At 40.4% G+C, this 22089-nt stretch overlaps 1 protein-coding gene across 3 annotated transcripts in view; it reads left to right on the top strand.

The window, feature by feature from the left end:
- LOC137375314 (arf-GAP with coiled-coil, ANK repeat and PH domain-containing protein 2-like) overlaps positions 1-22089 on the top strand; it is a 215155-nt gene that overhangs the window by 69310 nt on the left and 123756 nt on the right. For all 3 annotated transcript variants that reach the window (XM_068042287.1, XM_068042286.1, XM_068042288.1), the window contains exons 5-6: positions 15188-15246; positions 18059-18242. In XM_068042287.1, the coding sequence (XP_067898388.1) occupies positions 15188-15246; positions 18059-18242 (243 nt within the window). The remainder of the gene's footprint in view (positions 1-15187; positions 15247-18058; positions 18243-22089) is intronic.

Here is a 22089-nt window from a genome sequence, read left to right as displayed (position 1 = left end):
ACATGATAATGACATCACTGGAACACCACCGTTGGTTAAAGCTTTCTGACTGCAACCTAGTTTATTCATTTCCTGCATCAAGGCCATTGATCTTAACTGGAGTGCAATCTGCTGTCAGTTACCAATGCTTTTCTGTAATTAACCTTTACACTGTGTGCAAGAGGAGCCCATGTGATCTGTCTCATGTCCTTGTCTTTGTGAGGAAGCCTCAACTGTTCATCGCTGCACTTTTCTTGGCACAGACCTGCATTTATTATGATGGAAATGGTATAATAATCTACCACTTTCAGATACCATCCCCCTGCAACAAGCAAACTTTGCAGATTTTAATTTTGTTTTTCCTTTGAGGGAGTGGGATAGCAGGATTTTCACATTGGTAACTAGAAACGGTTCTGTTGATGACCTATGACTGGGCAGTGGTTGTAAATTACGTCTTTGTGGTTTTGTCTCGTCTTGTACTTAAACTGTGTTCCCCTTGCTGTGATTGTTTCACCATTGTTTGGAGGATAGTGGAAGTTGGTCTATTATCATGGCTGAGAAAAGACCTGGCACAGTGTGTCTGTCGTATGACTTCATTTGTGTATTGCAGGAAGTATTTTTTCAAGGGTTAAATGGATGCAATGTTGTACATCAGTCTGGAATATACTGGAATATTTTTATTTTCTTGCCTTTGAGAGGAGAATTAAATTTTCAGCTGATAGTTGGAAACAGACAGTGATAGTTTATCGCCTATTTATGTGAAAGTTCTATCCAATAAACTTGCACTGCTAGAGATCCAATCTGAGTGCAAACTGGTGTCATGCAAGGCCCCAATGCTCTTTTCAGTCTTCTTCGCTGCAACACTCCACCTCATTTCCTTGAAGCCCCCTGCCAGAGTAGATCTACTCTACAGGGCAAGTGGGAAACTATTAAACCTACGTTGCCTCCAGTCCAGAACCAAGGCCACTCCCACCTCTGTCATTGAGCTGCAGCATGCTGACGACGCTTGCATACGTTCAGAGGCCGAGCTTCAAACCCTCGTCGATGCATTCACAGAGGCATATGAAAGAATGGGCCTTAAGCTGAACATCCGGAAGACAAAGGTCCTCTACCAGCCTGCTCCCGCAGCACAATACTGCCCTCAGACAATCAGGATCCACGGTGAACCAATGGACAATGTGGATCACTTCCCATACCTTGGGAGCCTCCTCTCAGCAAGGGCAGACATCGACGATGAAACTCAGCAGCTACTCCAGTGTGCCAGCAAAGCCTTCAATCGTCTGAGGAAAAGAATGTTTGACGACAAAAACTTCAAACCTGGCACCAAACTCATGTTCTGCAGTGTTACCTGCCCTGCTGTATGCATCGGAAACATGATTTTTTTTTGAGATACAGCACTGAAACAGGCCCTTTGGCCCACCGAGTCTGTGCCGACCATCAACCACCCAGTTATACGAATCCTACATTAATCCCATTACCCTCTCACATCCCCACCTTCCCTCGATTCCCCTACCACCTACCTATACTAGGGGCAATTTATAATGGCCAATTTACCTATCAACTTGCAAGTCTTTGGCTGTGGGAGGAAACCGGAGCACCCGGCAAAAACCCACGCAGACACAGGGAGAACTTGCAAACTCCGCACAGGCAGTACCCAGAATCGAACCCGGGTCGCTGGAGCTGTGAGGCTGTGGTGCTAACCACTGCGCCACTGTACCGCCCTATACAGTAGACATCTCAAAGCCCTGGAGAGATATCACTAGCGGTGCCTCCGCAAGATCTTACAAGTTCAGTGGCAGGACAGGCGCTGCAATATCAGTGTCCTCTCTCAGGCCGACATCCCCAGTATCGAGACACTGGTCATGGCTAGTCAGTTACGTTGGGCGAGCCACATTGTCTGCATGCCTGACACAAGACTCCCAAAACAAGCTTTCTACTCTGAGCTTCGTCACATCAAGAGGCTACCAGGAGGGCAGAGGGAATGCTACGAGGATGTCCTTAAAGCCTTCCTGAAAAAGTATGACATCTCCACTAATTCGTAGGAATCTCTTGCCCGAGACCGTCCAAAATGAAGAAGCATCCGCGAAGGTGCCAGCCAGTTCGAACAACGTCAACATGCCCAGGCAGCGACCAAGTGTCAGCAGTGGAAGGAGCGTTCGGAATTTCAAGCATCCCATTAACTCACCTCACCAAACACCACCTGTGGCAGAGTGTGCGGATCCAGAATTGGACTATTCAGTCACCCAAGGACCCACAACCTGAAGTGGAAGAAAGTCATCCTCGTTCCTGAGGGACTGCCTAAGAAGACTGCTAGAGATGTGTCTGTATAATTAACTGTTTGCATTTATTTTCTGTTTGTTTTGTTTTTAACTGTTGGTTTATGTGTACATTAAGGTTAGTTTAGCAAATGTATTTGCAAAATACTACAAAATTTAAACCTACAAAAATATAAATTGAGAGTTTTATTCATACATTTCAAGGTATGTTGGTAATGTACATCTGCCTTTGCTGCATGAAGTAACCACATATCAAATGTATCGCCTTTTCTGAATGCAGAGTTTAATGGGAAAAAAAGCAAGAAACCTTCAAGGCACAAAAATCGCAAAAGTAAAGGCAGTCAACCGTGGTGAACAAAGGAAGTTAAGGATTGTATAAGATTAAAAGAAAAGGCCTATAAAGTTGTCAGCAATAATAATAAACGTGAGGATTCTAAGGATTTTAGAATACAGCAAAGGAGGACAAAGAAACTGATCAAGGGAGAATACGATATGAATGTAAGCTAGCAAAAAATATAAAAATGGACTGTTAAAGCTTCTATAGGTACGTAAAAAGGAAATGTTTGGCTAAGTCAAATGTGGGTCCATTACAGGCAGATTCAGGAGAATTTATAATGGGGAATAGAGAAATGGCAGATAAGCTAAATGATTACTTTGTGTCTGTCTTCACTGAGGAACATACAAGAAATCTCCCAGAATTAGAGATTAGGGGGAATGAGGAATTGAAGGAAATTAGTATTAGTAAGAAGGTTGTATTGGAGAAATTAATGGGGCTGAAGGTTGATAACTCCCCAGGACCTGATATTCTACATCCAAGAGTGTTGAAAGAGTTAGCTATGGAGATAGTGGATGCATTGGTGAGCATCTTCCAAAATTCTATAGATTCTGGAGCAGTTCCTGCAGATTGGAAGGTCGCAAATGTCACTCCACTATTTAAGAAGGGAGTGACAGAGAAAACAGGGAATTACCTACCTGTTAGCCTTACATCAGTTGTTGGGAAAATGCTAGACTCTATTCTAAAGGATATGATAAATGGACACTTGGATGATAATGATCTGATTGGGCATAGTCAACATGGATTTATGAATGGGAAAATCATGTTTGACGAACATGTTGGAATTTTTTGAGGATGTTACTAACAGAATTGATAAAGAGGAGTCGGTGGACGTAGTATACTTGGATTGTCAGAAGGCTTTTGATAAAGTTCCACATCGGAGGTTGGTTAGCAAAATTAAAGCACATGGGATAGGAGGTAATATACTGGCATGGATTGAGCATTGGTTAACAGGCAGACAGCAGAGAGTAGGAATAAATGGGTCATTCTTGCGTTGGCAGGCTGTGACTAGTGGGGTACCGCAGGGATCAGTGCTTGGACCCCAGCTGTTCACAATATATATCAATGATTTGGATGTGGGGATCAAACGTAGTATTTCCAAATTCGCGATGACAGAAAACTAGGTGGGAATGAGTGTTGTGGGGAAGATGCAAAACGGCTTCAAGGGGATTTGGACAGACTTAGTGAGTGGGCAAGAATGTGGTAGATGGAATATAATGTGGAAAAATGTGAGGTTATCCACTTTGGTCGGAGGAATAGATGTGCAGAGTATTTCTTAAATGGTAAGAGATTAGAAAGTGTAGATGTACAAAGGGACCTGGGTGTCCTTGTCAATAAGTCACTGAAAGCTAACATGCAGGTGCAGCAAGCAATTAAGAAGGCTAATGGTATGTTGGCCTTTATTGTAAGAGGATTTGAGTATAGGAGTGGTGAAGTCTTGCTTCAATTGTATAGAACCTTGGTTAGACTGCACTGGAGTGGTGTGTGCAGTTTTGGTCCCCTTGGGAAAGATGATATTGCCATAGAGGGACTGCAACGAAGGTTCACCAGACCTGTTCCTGGGATGGCGGGACTGTTCTATGGAGAGAGATTTGGGGAAATTGGGCCTGTATTCTCTAGAATTTCGAAGAATGAGAGGTGATCTCATTGAAACCGACAAAATACTTAAAGGGATAGACAGGGTAGATGCAGCTAAGATGTTCCAACTGGTTGGGGAGTCTAGGACCAGAGGACACAATTTCAAAATAAGGGGGAAGCCACTTAGGTCAGAGATGAGGAGAAATCTCTTTACTCAGAGGGTTATGAATCTTTGGAATTCTCTACCCCAGAGGGCTGTGGAAGCTCAGTCATTGAATATGTCTAAAGCACAGATTGACAGATTTCTAAATACAAATGACATAAGGGGATGTGTGGATATTGTGGGAGAAAGGCATTGAATTGGAAGATCAGCCATGATCGTATTGAATGGTGGGGAAGGCTCGATGGGCTGAATGGCCTACTACTGCTCCTATGTTCCTTTTAAAAAAAAATCAATCGCATTCGAGGCAAATCTACATAACTGTATATAAATTAGAAGTGGAAGAATATGCCATATAAAATACAGTAATAGCATTCCAACCTGTAACATCATTTTAATGCTTCCTACATTTTGAGCTTTGCAGTCCCAGTTGAATATTGTAGCAGTATTTTGTTTTATTGTGGTCAGCCTAGTGGTTGACATGCATGGAAATGCGTAACTACGTAGGAGTCTGCACACCAAGGTACTGAGAAACTAAACTGCAGTTTGCCTAATGTGAAGTGTCTAAGAAATGTATACCAACTGGTTCTGAAATTTTATTGTTAGGCATATCATCTTGGATCTACCTTGGCCCCAAAGAGACCCTGTATCAGGAGCTCTACATAAGTGGCATTTTGAGCAACAAAATAAAATGTGTGAGTACATTACCAGCACTGTTTCATTTGTACATGGTCACCTACCATATACCACTGAATGGTGATTTCATGAATTGGAGGTATGAAGCTTCAGCAGTAATTGCTTGCCTCTTTGCAACCTAATATTTGGTTGACATGAAACCTGGAGGTATGTTCTTGTATTCAGCTTTCAAGTAATGCCTTAGTCATCCCAAATTTGAATTTGCTCGTTAACTGTCTGGTTCACATCTGCCTTCAGCGTGGACCAGAAGAGGGCACCTTGTGTCATGCCTATTGATGTACCAGACATCCCAGGTTGAGTGCACCTGCTGGGTTTAACTTACTTCTGCTCCGATTTCTTGTGTTCCTGTTACATTTAAGGCTGGGATAGATAGATTTTTGGTCTCGCAGAGAATCAAGGGATATGGGGAGTGGGCAGGAAAGTGGAATTGAAGCCCAAGATCAGCCATGATCGTATTGAATGGCAGAGCAGGCTCAATGGGCCATATGATCTACTTCTGCTCCTATTTTATGTTTTCTAGTATTGTAAATCACTTAATCCATGCCCTCATATGAGGACTTTGTCAAAAAGAATTGCCCTCCATGAGGCTGGCTCTCCTTGCGGGGTGCCCAGCAGCAGATGTAGGCTGGAACACTCCCTCTCAGCACTGCTTTCTCTCTCAACACATTCATCTCACTGCTTAGTCTTGGATCATACACATAACTGGATGATGCCCTTTGATGCATAGCTGGGAGTTCTGAACCATGAATGTGGATTTTTGTATTCGAAATAGTTTTTATATAATAGTCTTAACATCCGCCAGCTTGATAGGAGAAGCGTCTAATTTTGTTTTTCAGTTCATTGGATACTTGTCATTCTCCACTTGCAATGGGGTTCGAATGGCTGTTACTCATACTTTGGCATCCATGGTCAGATGGCAGCAGGAACAATTGCTATTACTGTATTGTGCATACTCAACCTATTGTGATTTCCCCACTTCAGAATGGCAGTTAACAATCCCAGTAGTACATGTGGATCCATTTCCTCACAAGCCTGCACCTGATGCCAGTAAAACAACATCCCAGTGTGAATGCAATCCTCTGAGATTTTTTTTTCAAGGTTGCGACTCAATGGGCTGGATTTTGAGGTCAGCGGTGAAGCAAGGGTGCTCGCCGTTGACCATGAAGTAAGTGTTCCTGAGAGACCTAGTGATCACTCTGGTGAGATTTGTGGCTCTGGCACCCTGCAGTGGTACTGCAACTGATTGCAGCATTCTTAAAAAGGCATTCACAGCATAGGGCAGCAGTGATATCATCAAGCAGCCAATCAGATGAAAACATTTTCACAGAGCTGACTTCCCCCCCCCCCCCCCCCCCCCACCACCAAAAATAGGGAACTAAAAGCTCTAAAATAAAATCACTAACATATTCTAGTAAAAAAAATAATTCAAGATTGGAGCGTACAGATGGGATGAAAGTAGAAGCTAAATATTCTAAAAAGAAAAACTTATTTTAAAAGAATTGTTTTTTAAAAAAGCTTAAAAAGTCTAAATTTCAACAGCACTTCACGATTACAAAATTACTTTCACAGGGCAAGTTCTGTTGTTCATCGGATTTTATTAATCACTTTGCTATTAAAAGCCTAGTTACACCTGATTAAACACGATGTGACTTTTTATGGGGTTTCTAACAGCGGTGTGGGAGCAGGAATGTTCAAATTCTCACCGATTTCAGTAATTGCGGGGTCTGGAGGAGCCACAGTGTAGCCTCTGTCGGAACTCGAGTGACAGAGTGCAACTTCAGGGTTTCCGCTCTATTATGCGAATGCCCGATATCCAGAAGTTGTGATCAGTTTCAGAGGGGTGACGATGGCGAATGCCAACAGTTGGCCGTCAACCATCCCCTGGATAAGATGCATATTAGCTACAGTTAGCTGGTACAGTCAAGTTGGACCAAATGGCGACCTTCTGTGCTGTATCATTTCTATGATTCTGTAACTGGCCAGATTATTTTGATTTTAAATGTAAGACATGTAATAAATTAGATCTCACATATAGCATTTTTCATCTGTTGGATCCAGATCACTGTTGTGCACATTGGAACACCAATCTGAAATGGATATCCTTCATTTAACGCGAAAATAAATTCGATATTCTGGCCACCAACCTAGGTGCTGTAATGAGTGGTGTGGGCTTGTTTTATTTACTATGAAGAGTATGCAGAAAGGTGACCTATATATTTTTATTAACGATAAATATATGATATTCTTTCCAAGCTGCATGGAAATGTCATCACATCAGGTCTAGGTGACAGCTATTCATTACAACATCATACTGAACTGTTTTGTTACCATGTGTTACGACAAGGTGAAAAAGAGGTCTAGGGTTCCCTTTTAAGCCTTCACCTGTCTTGCTGTAACAGCATTTAATTTTACACACACCGTGTTTTTAGCTCCTCTTTGGTGAATCCTTGTTCACCACTTTCCAATTATAAGGCAAAGAAACCAGCACAAACAGGCTTTCTTAGGTTTAAAGAAGAAAGGTTGAAATTTATTAACCTTAAACTCTAATTCGGTTAATGCCTACGGATACACGCCTTGCCCCACGCTAGCATGCATACGCGATATACACATGCAAATAGAGACAGAAAAGAGCAGAAGAAAAAATAAAGTGGAAAGGTTTGAGGCAATATCTGAAAGGTTGTTATGGTTCTTTGAGCTCACTGTAGAGTCCTTGATTGTCGGTAGATCTTGCTTTTCGTTGGGGCCCAGTATTCTTCTTAAACCTTGTTCACTGTAGGAGACTTTTCTATCTTGGGGTTCATGTTTCTTCAGTGGATTCAGAGGCTTATGAGAAAGAGATGGGAGCAGACAGGAGAGAGATCCTCAGTCCAGGATCAAACAGACACTCTGCCCAAACTGTTGGTATAAATTCAAAAAACTCGGGTTGCCCAGCAGGTTAGTCATCTGACTGGCTGGTCGACCATGTCAGTTTGTGTACTTGGCCATCTTAGCAATCACCCTGGAATGCGAGCTCCCCCACCTTCAACGTCTGGTGATCAAAAGTCCATTGTGGGTTGAATGTGTCAGGGAAAGGATGCTTTGTCTTTCCAAACACTGTTTGTTAATATGCAAATGTCTTTTCCAGCCACGGCTGATCTGTTTAACAAGTCCTTTCTTTACTCCATAACAGTTTAAAATCAAGGTTCATGACAAAATTGATGTGCCTCATTCTTGGCAGGTGGGGGCCTAGCATGACACCATGGAAGCCTGTTTTCTTTATTCCATGACTCATTAAGGGAATATGTATACTGAGAGCAGAGTCATGGTCAGATAAGTAGCTTATTTGTCATTTTATTACAGTAAGGAATAATGTATGAAAAACAAAACAAACAATGTGAAAGTAATTTAAAAATGATACAACTTCTTGCTTTCCTATTGCCCAGATCACTGAAAGATCTTAATAGTTTGCAATGATTGCAATGTTACTTTAAATGTGATTTTTAGTAGAATGGATTATTATATATGTGTTGCAGTAAAACGGAGGGATTATGCAGGAAACAAAATTGTATTTTTAGCATGTTGATTTAGATATTTGGGTCACAAGTCTTTTTTAAAAAAAAACTCTGCTTCAGGTGTACATCATTCCTGTATTTCCTATCTTTCCACTTCTCAATATCATTGAGCCCATTACATCATGTAAAGAAATTATGATTTTATTATGTTCTACATATACTATTGGAAACTCCCATGTCGAAAGACTTGAATAGAAGGTGCTTGGTGCTAATTCAATTTTCTTCTGAATTTTTTTCTTATTTCCCTGCCCACCTGTGTAGTGTTTAGCAGCCCAGCCCAAGCTGCTGGCCAATTTGCGGTGCTTTGCCATCGCTTCACAAAAACCCCATCTCCCTCTTCACCGTTCCATGATTTTTTATGAAAGTTGGTGTATTTGCACATTAATTGACCATTAAACTAACCACAGAAAATTACTAACTCTAGTAATTAATAGTGTAATTAACCTGTTTGACAACGTGATAATCAACATTTCTTACCCAGAAAGTAAACAGTTAAAGATGTGGAGTCATATTCCTTCAGGTAGTGGCTTGGAGATTTTTTAAAATGTCATTTTTAAGATTTAATTTTTTTTTCTTGCTGTCTTTTTTCTGTCTGGCTCTGAATCCAAATTTTATTTCCCCCTCTGCACCTATTTTGACATTGAATTCACCCACTGTAATTCATCCTCCTTTTCAGTCCTTCCTCCTTTTATTTCTTAATGTGCGAATATCATTGGTTTAGGCGCTACGCTGTTTGTCCCGTTGTTCATCAGGGCCCCTGATGCCCTCTTGCCCCCTCCATGCCATTATCAGTTCGCATTTCCACAAACTTTGAGCAAGAACTTTTTGAGCTGAAGGGTGCTCCTTATGTGGCTCGGTATCAAATGTTGTTTGATCACGCTCCTGGAAGCAACTTGGGATGTTTGGCATTAAAGGTGCTTTATAAATATAAGTTGTTGCAGGAGGAAGTCTAACAGAGCATGTTGTGATGTCCTGCTTCAGCAATTTCTGAGCCAGTAAACAGATAGATAAACACAAGCAGCATAAGTCATTTAATAATTCATGTTTGTTTTTTTCTGTTGCTATGTGACTGTGATGTCTTGACTCAATATAATGCATAGTATTCTGCTCAGTAATACCTAAATTGATTACATACCGATTGTCCAGTCATTATGAGAAAAGGTTGAAGTTTGCAGCAGTTTAAAACACTTTCTGCTTGTAATGCCTTTCAGTTTAAACTTAATAGTAACCCAGCGATACCATGATTACTGCTACCAAATACATAATAAATATGTGCTGTTAAAAATGTAGTTTATTTATCTTGACATAAATGCTATACCCAAAAGAAAGGGTTAACAAAACACACCAGTATTGAATATTATGAAAGAGAACAAATGTGCACTACATGCAAACAAGGCTATGCTGTTGAATAAGTACTGCTTCAGATTTAATTAATCCAACCTAATTGTTAGGTGTATACTAAAAGCAAAATACTGCAGATGCTGGAAATCTGAAATAAAAACAAGAAATGCTGGAAATACTCAGCAGGTCTGACAGCATCTGTGGAGAGAGAAGCAGAGTTAACTGAGTTCTGATGAAGGGTCACTGACCTGAAATGTTAACTCTGCTTCTCTCTCCACAGATGCTGCCAGACCTGCTGAGTATTTCTGGCATTTCTTTTTTTCATATTATTAATTGTTAGGTGTAGTTGGTTGCAAATCTGAAACTTCAACTGTGAGGTTAAATAATGCAATAATCCCTTAAAATTATGGAACATAATGCAAAATGTTTATATCATTTATAGTCTTGGAAATTGATGTATTTGTCTTAGTTTGATTAGTGTTCGAAAAAAATATTAATTATAATTGAAATATCAGGAGCTGTAATCCAGTATTCTTAGCAAAATGAGCTTCTCAAGGGCAATTCGGGATGGGCAATAAGTGCTGGCCTAGCCAGCAATGCCCACATCCTGTGAAAGAATAAAAAAAATTATAACTATGATCCGATGCAAAGGGTGTGCTTCAGGGTGAATGTGTGTTATGCTCCAAACTGAGTGTTTGAGTTTGTTTGTTTAGAACAGTTGCATCAAAATTGCTTTAGAAGACTGGATATGATGCCAAAATCAGGCTTGTTTACATGGAGACCTCTGAATGAGAGATGCATATTTTTAAAAAGATACCTTTAATTCAACTATTCAAAAAAAAAGGCTGTTACTCTACACCTTTTCCTTGAAAATCCATCCAGGGCCTAACTACCTTCCTATTTCTGTAATTTCCTTCAGTCCCATAACCTTCATAATTTGTGCTTCTCTAATTCTGGCCTCTTGAGCATCCCTGATTTTAATCGCTCCACAATGGGTGGCCATACCTTCAGCTGCCAAGGCTCTCATTTCTGGAATTCTCTCCCTAAATCTCTCTACCTCTCTTTTTTCCTAAAATGCTGCTTAAAACCTGCCTCTTTGACCAAGCTTTTGGTCATCCACCCTAATATTGCATGTGGCTCAGTGTTAAATTTTACTTTGTAACATTCCTGTGAAGTGCATTGGGACATTTTATTATGTTAAATGCGCTATATAAATACATATAAAAATAACATTGAGATGAAATGTCCAAGATGAAATACTTGACTCTCTATAAACTTGCAATCAATAGCCATTCTACAAGTCCTACCTTAACTAATACTAGACTTTGTATTCATGAAAAGTGTCTGCAGCCACTGAATTTGTGAAGAAAGTAATAGATGACTTTTGTCCTGCCCATAATAAATTGAACCTTCTGCATCATCTCTAATACGAGGGCAATTTATAGTGTTGGAGTTGTGGGAGGATATGGTTTTACTCTGTGTCACTCTTACCAAGTGAGTTATTAATTTTCAACAATTTTATGGGGGCCTTTGCACTTTCATTGTTGAATTTTAGCTAGAATACCAAGAAAAAGTGCCAAAGCAAACAGTTTAAAAGTACATCTATCCATAAAATAAGCCAGAGTTTAAGAAGTTGGATATTTAGAATTATTTTCCATTTCAAATGCATTGAAATGACCAGTTTGATACCGTTAGCAGTTTAAACTGAAATACATGACAAGCAGAAAGCGTTTTGTGGACCCAAGAACAGATACATAGTCAGAGTAACACTGAAGATTCAAGCATTAGATATCAAAGAATATTTTAATATGTGAATAGAAAAGCAGTTTGGTTGCCAGTTAACAGTTTGTGAATTTCAGTTGTATAGTGCACAAGGCATGTGAACATGGAGCAAGAACTGGCCTAAGGCAGTCATATTTATAACTCCATTAATTTTTGTAGATCTTTGCTAAAATAGTTTTAGGGAGAGAATTTTACTGAGGGAGTGGCATTAGTTCTGTCTGCAAAGTAAACAGGGTAAGTAAGGAAGGCATTTAGAACCACAACCATTTGGGACTACTAACTTTAAAACATGGTGTCACAACCCTTTAATGGCTGCGTTCTGGAGTCCCCCAAGGATCTGACCCTGGGACCTCTCAGTTCTCATCTATGTGCTGCTCCCAGCGACATCATCTGACATCAGGTTTCACATGTACTCTGTCAACGCCCAGTTCTACCTCATCGCTGCCTCTCTTGACCCCTCCAATGCCTGATTTGCCACACTGCTTGTCTGACACCCAGTACTGGATGAGCGTAAATTTCCTCCAATTAAATATTGGGAAGACCAAAGCCATTGTCTTCGGTCCCTGCCACAAGTTCTGTTCCCTAGCCACTGACTCCATTCCTCTCTCTGGGCACTGTCTGACGCTGACCCAGACTATTCACAACCTTTGTGCCCTATTTAAACATTTGAGCTTCTGACCCCATAGCCTCCCAATCACCAAGACCACCTACTTCCACTTTGGTAACAGCACCCAACTCCCCGCCCCCAGCTCATCTGCTGAAACCCTCATCCATGCCTTTTGTTACTACTACACTCAACTATTCCAAGATTGCAAGGGCTGATCAGCCTCCCATCTTACCCTCTGTAAATTTGAGTTCATCCAAATCTCTGCTGTCCATATCCTGACTCGCACTAAGTCTCAATCACCCATCACCCTTATAGTTGCTGACCTACCTTGGCTCCCGGTCCAGCAGCACCTCGGTTTTAAATTTCTTGTTTTCTGAACCTTCCATAGCCTAGCCTTCTCCAGCCATCCAACTTCTCTGCGTTCATCTAATTCTGGCCTCTTGTGCGCCCCCAATTTTCTGCAGTGTTGAAGTTGTACCTACAGTTGCCCAGGCCCTAAGCTCTAGAACTGCCTCCCTAATTCACTTCACTTTGCCTCTCTACCTCTTTTTCCTCCTTTAAGACACTTCTTCAAACCTAAACCTGTCCCAACACCTCTCTGGCAAATTTTGCTTGATGATCATTCCTGTGAAGCGCCTTGGGATGTTTCACAAGCTAAAGACACCATATAGATGCAAGTTATTGTATAGGTAGATGAATGGTGTGGCTCTGCACCATCTAGAGCAGGAATTTCTGATGTGTTGACTTTATCTGATCTGAGGTAACAGAGCTGTGAATAAAATAGATGTGTCTTTCCCTGGGATCCATAAGGAAAAGCTATCCTGGTTTTCCCTGGCCTGATGCCATTGTGTACTAAATAAGCACTGATTCAGGCTGAACTGATTACCTCATGATTGATTGTCATATTGATGATTACTGTCCAGGACTTGTGTGAAGAATGTCCTTATCGTCGTAATGCAGGACCCTGCCATTTGTGGAACTGCATGTGAGCATGAGGAGGGAGGAAGGTGAAGGTCTAATCCTTTTTGGGGAGGTGGGATAGATCCCCCATTTTCTCAGTTGGTAATGCAAGGTTGTAACTGATGTGTACATGCCAAAGAATTTGAATCTCTATTCAGTAGCCAGTATTAATTCCCCTGTGCTGAAGAAGAAAATAGCAGGGTTGTCTTTCTGATTGCTAACCAATGACCTTTTTTGGAAAGTCTGTGTGTAGATGTTAGATGAAGACAAGAGTCAAGTTTGCCTGTGATGCACTGTCTTCATAGATGATATTTGCTATCTAAACTGTAATGTGACAAATAATCATTTGGATGCCTGAAGGATAACTGTATCCCAGCAAACAGCGATACTCTTAGGAAAGGAAGAATAAAAATTGAAGGTGTTGGGTGGGTTAAGAGGAATAAATTATTATGGAAGTCCCGAGTTGCAATGATGTTCAGTGACGTACTGTTCAACTTGAATAGCATTTCCTATATACAGGATTTAAAAATGTTTGGCTTTTGGTTTAATTTCTAGTTCTTCTGTAACTTTCAGGGTGATCAACTATTTGTGATGCATGGTTTGAAAAGCACGTTGCATAACTGTAGAAGTAAGCCATTTTTTTCTGAAAACAAAGTGGGGACCATGGCTTTTAGTTGTTCTTTGTGAGTGATCAACAGAACCTCACTGTTTACAGATGTAATATTCTATGTTTGATAAATTTGATTTTAATCAGTTTATTACATAACCAGGAATTCAGTTGGTTTAATATGGTACATTAAGCATTATTAAGGTCAACATAGAATGAATTATACTTGATGCAAGACAAAAAAATACATGGAAAACATCTTTTACGATAAAGGCCTGCTCGGGTCTGCAAATGAGACCCGACCCGGCCCGAGTCCTTCCATCTTTTCCCGCACCCGACCCGACCCAACCATCAGTTAACTTACCTTCCGTTTTTCACTTTGTTCCTTACCTGCACAAGCTTAAAAGAACTGTAACAAAACCACCTTTTTAAAGTCCAAAAAGTAAATTAACATTGGAGTCACTTACCTGAGGTGGTGATAGAGCGTGTCCGATCCTGCCTGGCCCGACCCGACCCAAGCCCGAATGCCGCACCCAGAAGTGCGACCCAACCCGACCCCGACACGTCATCGCGTCCCGTCAGGTTCGGGTCAGGTAGCAGGCCTTTACGTTGATTTCACCTTGAACAATATTCCAAAGGGATTGATGATAATGGATAGATGGGGCGGCACAGTGGCGCAGTGGTTAGCACTGCAGCCTCACAGCTCCAGCGACCTGGGTTCGATTCTGGGTACTGCCTGTGTGGAGTTTGCAAGTTCTCCCTGTGTCTGCGTGGGTTTCCTCCGGGTGCTCCGGTTTCCTCCCACATGCCAAAGACTTGCAGGTTGATAGGTAAATTGGCCATTATAAATTGCCCCTAGTATAGGTAGGTGGTAGGGAAATATAGGGACAGGTGGGGATGTGGTAGGAATATGGAATTAGTGTAGGATTAGTATAAATGGGTGGTTGATGGTCAGCACAGACTCGATGGGCCGAAGGGCCTGTTTCAGTGCTGTATCTCTAAATTTTAAAAAAATAAAAGAAAAGTAACCAAAAATTGGAGATTAAATAATTGAATAGGGTTGTTGCAAATACAATTGCAATTGTAAAAATCATAATGTAAATCTTAATGTATGAGAAACATTGGATGTAATTCCTCTTCAGATCAACATTATATTTTTAGTAGCTGGAGAATAAAAATGCTATTGGAAGCGAAAAAGCAGGCTGAGTAGAAAATTGCACTGGAATGTGCACTGTGAATGCTTCCATAGATGAAATAATTAAGGTTTAGTAACCCTTGCCTCTATTTATTGTAAATTGTTTTATTTTCTATTTCAGATTCTGTTTGATCAAGCCCAAAGATCCATCAAGGTGCAGCTTCAGACATTTGTTAAAGAGTAGGCACCCTTTTTGTTCTTATTGTCCTTTGATAATTTAGGCGAGATCAAAAGGTTGGAGACACAGCAGAAAAGATGAAAAATGTTAAATCCAAAAACCTAATTGAAACTGGGAATGTTGTATTACTTAGAGCTGGCGGGCAGCCATAAAGACGTGGCTAAAATGTGGCGAGTCGAAGAGACTTAGTAGTTGGCAGGAAAAAAGACAGAGGCGCAAGGGGAGAGCCAACTGTGCAACAGCCCCGACAAACAAATTTCTCTGCAGCACCTGTGGAAAAGCCTGTCACTCTAGAATTGGCCTTTATAGCCACTCCAGGCGCTGCTTCACAAACCACTGACCACCTCCAGGCGCCTATCCATTGTCTCTCTAGATAAGGAGGCCCAAAAGAAAAAGAAACATTAGTAATGTTTCATTAGGGAAAAATCAGAATAAATTTCTTCTAATGGAATATATCTCTGACCCTTTTTCTCTGTAGGGTACCAACTGACATGACGGACAAAGATACACTGAAACCAAAGTCTCATATAACTTCACTTTGTTAGTACTAAAATCACTTACAGTATACAAATGCTTACAACAGTTTTAGTTAGACACCAAATAAGTGCAAGTCTCACTTCTTGTACAAGATACTACCCGACAACACAGAGGTGATCAGTCTCTTGTCACGGTTGATCACTGAGCCTCCAGACTCAGGGTCCTGCCTTTGAGAGTTGTTCCCGGGTTCTCGCCGAGAATACCCTCAAGTGTTAACCCTTATATATTCTTTGAAGGCTCCTTGCTCAACCCATGACTCACACGATCTTGTTTTGCACAAATCTTCAAGCATTATCTCATCTTTGGCAAGCATTTAGCCATACTAGCCACCTGGACAGAAATCCAGACTTTGTTTACAATAACCACCGTTCATCCCCCTACATCTGTTACTCTTTTATCTATTCTTGTTCAACAATCTAGTCTAACGGTCACATATCCCTAACCACAAGCTTCGACATGTCTGTTAGCTTACTTCAGCAAGTTCTGCACTTATCTTTAGCTGCCTTAGAGCATGCTGGGTATAACGCGTTCCTTGACCAACCTTTCAGGGCCTACATCTTACATTATTATCACTGACTAGACATGGATACATGCAAATAAGTTGATACTGTGAACAGTGGTTTAGGTTAACTTACTTATTTTGAAACACAGTGCAATAAAGTTGGATGTACCAATATTAAACATATGTTGAACACTGGAGCTGAATCTTCTCATCATTTTTGGTGCATTAGCAGTACATAAATGGTGCAGGAATTTTTTCACTACCACCATTAAAATACTTCTTAGTAACAATTATGACAGTCCCTTTGGGCATACCCTTGACCTGTTTGGCTGCTTGATTGAGAGTCCTGTTGTAGGAATTTTTTGAAAAGTATGAGAAAGATTGGTGAGACATGCATTGAAGTTGTCTGAGTCAAGTGCGTGAGCCGAGCAATGCTCCTTCTTTACTTAGTTGAACCTCAGTTTGCTGCTCGGGTGTCCTGGCTGAATGGTGTTTTTAAAGGTTTTAATTTTCATGCAATTCAGCCTGTTTTACACTGGATTTATCCAATGAGCATGAAAAAGTGTTGACATAGGCAACCCTTGTGTAAGTATCTCTCCTGACCACTAGTGGCATTTCCCATTGGCATAACAGTGACACAGTCATAAGAAGGAAATTAAAATAATTGATTTTAGCAGCTTTCACTGAATATTATTGACAGAACCATTGAAGTTTACAATATGGTGGTAAGTGCATGCAGCTTATCGACAATGTGCTGACTCTTTGCTATAGTAATCAAAAACAACTAGACACGTTACCCTGCTCTTTCCCTATATCTTTGTCTTCAGATGTTTGTCTACTCTTGCCTTAAAATTGTAATAATTTCATCCTCCACCACTCCCTCTAGCAAAGCATTAAGTGCTCTAGCACCTCCTAACCTTTCTCCTGCTTTGGTAGTGATTTTAAATTGATGATCGCCCTCACTGACTCCTCAACCAGAGTAAATACAGCGAAAACTGCAAAAAAAGACGCTGATGGTCCAAAATAACTTGCATTGTACAGATGCAATACAGATTGCATCTTGAAATCATGGTGGTTCACAAATTATGAACTACGGACAGTCTTCAATGCATTGAGTCTATTGACATATTAAAACACGGCCATGCAGTTATGTGTGAGCCAGTAGCAGGTGAAAAAATGTTTTTGTTTAATGGAGATCTTTGTTCCCAGTATGCTCTATCTCTGGGACTGAATACTTTCACAGTTTTATCCCGGGGATAGAGGGGTTTCTCTGCCACTATGGATGCTGGTTAAACAGATACTTATTACATAAAAGCTGGGATAATACAAAAGCAAAATACTGCGGATGTTGGAAGTCTGAAATGAAAACAGAAAATGATGGAATCACTCAGCAGGACTGGCAGCATCAGTGGAGAGAGAAACAGAGTTAACGTTTCAGGTCTGTGACCTTTCATCAGAACAGGTTCTTTTTTGACTCTGGTGAAAATTTATGAAGAAGTTACACCTGAAAGTCTCTATATTCGTTTAATTAGGCAGATGGTTTGTACATGTTCATCTGCAATGAAAAATATTTTAACACTGCAACAGATGAGCAGGTCATTAACCTTATTGCTGTTTGCAGGACTTTTCTGTGTGCATGGTGGTTGCTTTATTTCCCTACATTAAACAATGGCTACAGTTTTAAAATGCGTAACAGATTTTGAAGCTTCCTGGAATATCTGGAGATCATGAAAGATGTTGTACAAATGCAAGTTCTTACTATTTATCTTTTGCAGGGACCTTAGAAAATTTAAAGACGCAAAAAAACAATTTGATAAGGTCAGTGAAGAAAAAGAAAATGCATTAGTGAAAAATGCTCAAGTTCAAAGAAATAAGCAGCATGAAATGGAAGAGGCTACCAACATCCTAACAGCAACACGCAAATGCTTTCGTCATATAGCGCTGGACTATGTTTTGCAGGTAAAACCTCTCACCTAATATAGAGGATTTGACTTATTGAAGTGTCTAATTTGTTTTCAATTATTCAGAACTAAGATATTTTTTTCTTCATTACAATCTCACTAAAACTACAAAAAATACAATGTGACACTGAAACTTGTGGAAATGATGTTATTCACAACATAATTTGCTTGAACTGAAAATCAGTTGTGTTGCAAATATTGAATGCAAATTAATATGTGGTAGAATGTCCCCGTTGAATATGGTCTGATGTATACCATACTCATTTTTCTGTGTGCAGTATAGAAAATGGGGGGCCTTTATCTGCCAACAGTGCTGCTTTGATTTGTACCTTCTGGTATGTTTTTCAATTTCTTCAGGCAGTAAGCTAAAATATTAAGTACATCACTAGAGTTCACAAACTGTAAACTCCCAAAAGTATTTTCGAGCCTGAAATTGAATTGGCCTATTGAACCCGCTTAAACTTGTACACAAGTTTGCCTTGACTGTTAAATTTGTCCTGAGATGTTTCAAAGGATATAATCGCCTCTAAAGTAATGTTGATGAAATTTTGTTTTGGTCTATAAATATACAAGAAGTTAATGCGCATTGAATAAAAATTGTGGTTTCCATGCTGATTCACCCTCCCTCTGAAAAATGGCAATTATTCCCACTTCAAAATTCTTTTCATTAAACAAATGTTCTACATTTTTCTAATTTTTTTGTGTGTGTGTATATTTTACTATAAAACCGCAAATAAAAATAAATCAAGGAAATCGCCAAACCGTCCTGCTCCCCTAATCATAGAAATTGGCCACCAGTACAATTATGTTTCCTAGTTGTGGCCTTTAGAATTATTTGCCCTATAAAGATGATGACAATGAAAAGCCAGATGAAGAAGGAGGGGGGTGGTGTTGGGTGTGACTGAGGAGTGGACCAGGGTGTCGCAGAGGGAATTATCCCTCCAGAATGCTGAAAGGGGAAGGGGAGATGTGTTTAGTGGTGGCAGATCTGGTGGAGAATGATCTGTTGAATACGAAGGCTGGGGGGGTGGAAGATGAGGACAAGGAAGGGGAACCTTATCATGGTTCTGTGAGGGAGGGTGAGAGCAGAAGTGCAGGATTCATGCGTAAAGAAAAATAACTGGTGGTGCTAATTTGAGTAATCAAGAGGCCAATATTCCTAACAATTTAAATGCAAGTTTTATTAACTTGGACACTCATATTCTTTGAAGGTTTAAGATTGTAAAGTAGGAGTTCAAGCTAGACCTACTAAAATGGAACGTCAGTAAACTATAAATTATCACCACCTGGCGCCAGTTCCAAGAAATTAGCTCACTTAAATTCCTGACTAATATTTAGCTGATTTTATCACCACCATATAGACATATGGATGAAAATGGAATAGTTTAGGTCAGATGGTTTCACAGGTCGGCGCAACATCGAGGGCCGAAGGGCCTGTACTGCGCTGTAATGTTCTATGTTCTATGTAGTATAGTCTTTAACCCTTTTTAGTGCTAGATTCGATCTGGAATCAACATCAACAGCTAAACTCAACAAGAGGAGGATTCTCTCCTGATGATTAGTTCTCAGCTCTAATAAGTGAGCTAGAATGAATTACAAAACAGGACACAGGTTCAGCCAGTGAGTTAAACAACAATAGAAATGCTCAATCAATGTGATTGGAATCCCGATAAAGGAGTACTGCTCCAAAGCATATTTCTGCTTCTGTAACTTGAAATAGTTTTAAGAATTTATTATTTCGAAACAAAATCTGTTTTTGTTCCAAAGAAAGGCAAGTTCCCATTTTTTTCATGTAATTCATTGTGCAGCGCTGTTGTACCATGAGTGCTGCACTAATGTAATTTTTTTTAACTACACAGTATATTGCAAGGAAATGATATCTACATTTAATACTGATTACCTAGGTTGCAAAAACCGTTTGCCTACATTGCAAAATTTGGCCATCTGATATCCGGTCACTTAAGTCTGTTGCATTATTTAATTTCTTCATGTACTTGACCCTCTTGCTTGTTCCTGCTGAAATATCCTAAACAAGGTTAATTCCATTGTTACTGTTGATAAAGTTCCCTGAAAAGAAATGAAAATGTTTTGCTGTATATCTTTTTTAAATGTGCATTCTAAAAATAAGTCAGATACATCCATATAATACAAAAGCAAAATATTGCAGATACTGGAAATCTGAAGTAAAACAGAAAATGCTGGAAATATTCAGGTCAGGCAGCATCTCTGGAGAGAGAAAAAGTTAACTTTTCAGGTTGATGAGTTACAAATGTCGTAGGTTTTAAGCAAGTAAAGGGGGAGGGTGGTAAAAGAACAAAAGGGAAGGTCTGTGATAAAGGGCGGCGCGGTGGTTAGTACCGCAGCCTCACAGCTCCAGGGACCCAGGTTTGATTCTGGGTGCTGCCTGTGCGGAGTTTGCAAGTTCTCCCTGTGACCGCGTGGGTTTTCGCCGGGTGCTCCGGTTTCCTCCCACAGCCAAAGACTTGCAGGTGATAGGTAAATTGGCCATTGTAAATTGCCCCTAGTGTAGGTAGGTGGTAGGGAATATGGGATTACTGTAGGGTTAGTATAAATGGGTGGTTGTTGGTTGGCACAGACTCGGTGGGCCGAAGGGCCTGTTTCAGTGCTGTATCTAAAAAAATAAATAAAAGGGGAAGACAGGAGAGATTAAATGACAGAAGAGATGGTGGTGCAGACCAAAGGGAGTGGTAATGGGATGGGTAAAAAAGTGTCTAGAGGAGGTGTGAATGGCAGAATGATGAGTAGCTGCAGTCTGAAGCAAAAATGAGAGTAAAACCAAAACCTGCAAAGAGAAAGGAAACAAAATGGGGGCAGAGATACGAACATACGAATTAGGAGCAGGAGTAGGCCACTTTGGCTAAAAAACAATTTTTAGCAATATTTCTTCACTCAGAAGGCGGTGAACCTGTGGAATTCTCTACCGCAGAAGGCAGTGGAGGCTAAGTCATTAAATATATTCAGGAAGGAGATATATTTCTTCATGCCAAAGGGATCAAGGGGAGAAAGCAGGAACAGGGTACTGAATTAGACGATCAGCATTATCTTTTTTGAATGGCGGAGCAGGGCCGATTGGCCTACTCCTATTTTCTAAGTTTCTGTGAAATCTGATGCACTTTCTTTCCTCTTTGCTCTTGTCTCTTATCACTCAACCATCTCTCATCAGCCTCTGGCTCTCCAATGCAGCACAACCCTCAATGTGAGGGTAGGGGTGGTGAGTGGTGATGGGAAAAAAACAATAAATGCAAAGTTAAAATAGCATAATGGGACAGTCTACTTTTTCTCTAATGTGCTGTGCCACATAGTCAAATGTCACATAGTCCTCATAACAAGTTAAAAGCAAAATACTGCTGATGCTGGAAATCTGAGATAACAACGAGAAATGCTGGAACCACTCAGGTCTGGCAGCATCTGCAGCACCTCAAAACAAGTTCCTGATTTTGGCTATGATATTGGGGTGAAAAACATCTCTGGGCACGTCACCCCAGCTGCAGCACTTTTTATTGTAATGATGAATTTCAAAATGATTTTTTTCCCAGGTAAAACGTGTACAGTTGTAGGGATTATCTATCATGGGGATTATTGGTTACTAAACCTCAATTGGCAGAAACATAGGAGCAGATTGCTTACCTGCCTTCTGAGAGTGTAGTGTGGAAATATTTGAAGAGGGGAGTAAGATAAAGTTGCTTGAAATTTGTTGAGAGGTAACCAGCAGGAAAATAATCCATCACTAATTAATCTTGCAATGGACAACCAAAACAGAATAACAACTCTCTGCTGGTATTAGTTTATAATAGTTACGTATGCTGTTTATAATCTGACAAAAC

This window comes from Heterodontus francisci, chromosome 11, assembly GCF_036365525.1.
Source record: "Heterodontus francisci isolate sHetFra1 chromosome 11, sHetFra1.hap1, whole genome shotgun sequence".
NCBI lineage: Eukaryota > Metazoa > Chordata > Chondrichthyes > Heterodontiformes > Heterodontidae > Heterodontus > Heterodontus francisci.
The sequence above is the reverse complement of the archived record's forward strand: the minus strand, read 5'-3'. Positions and strand labels throughout refer to the sequence as shown.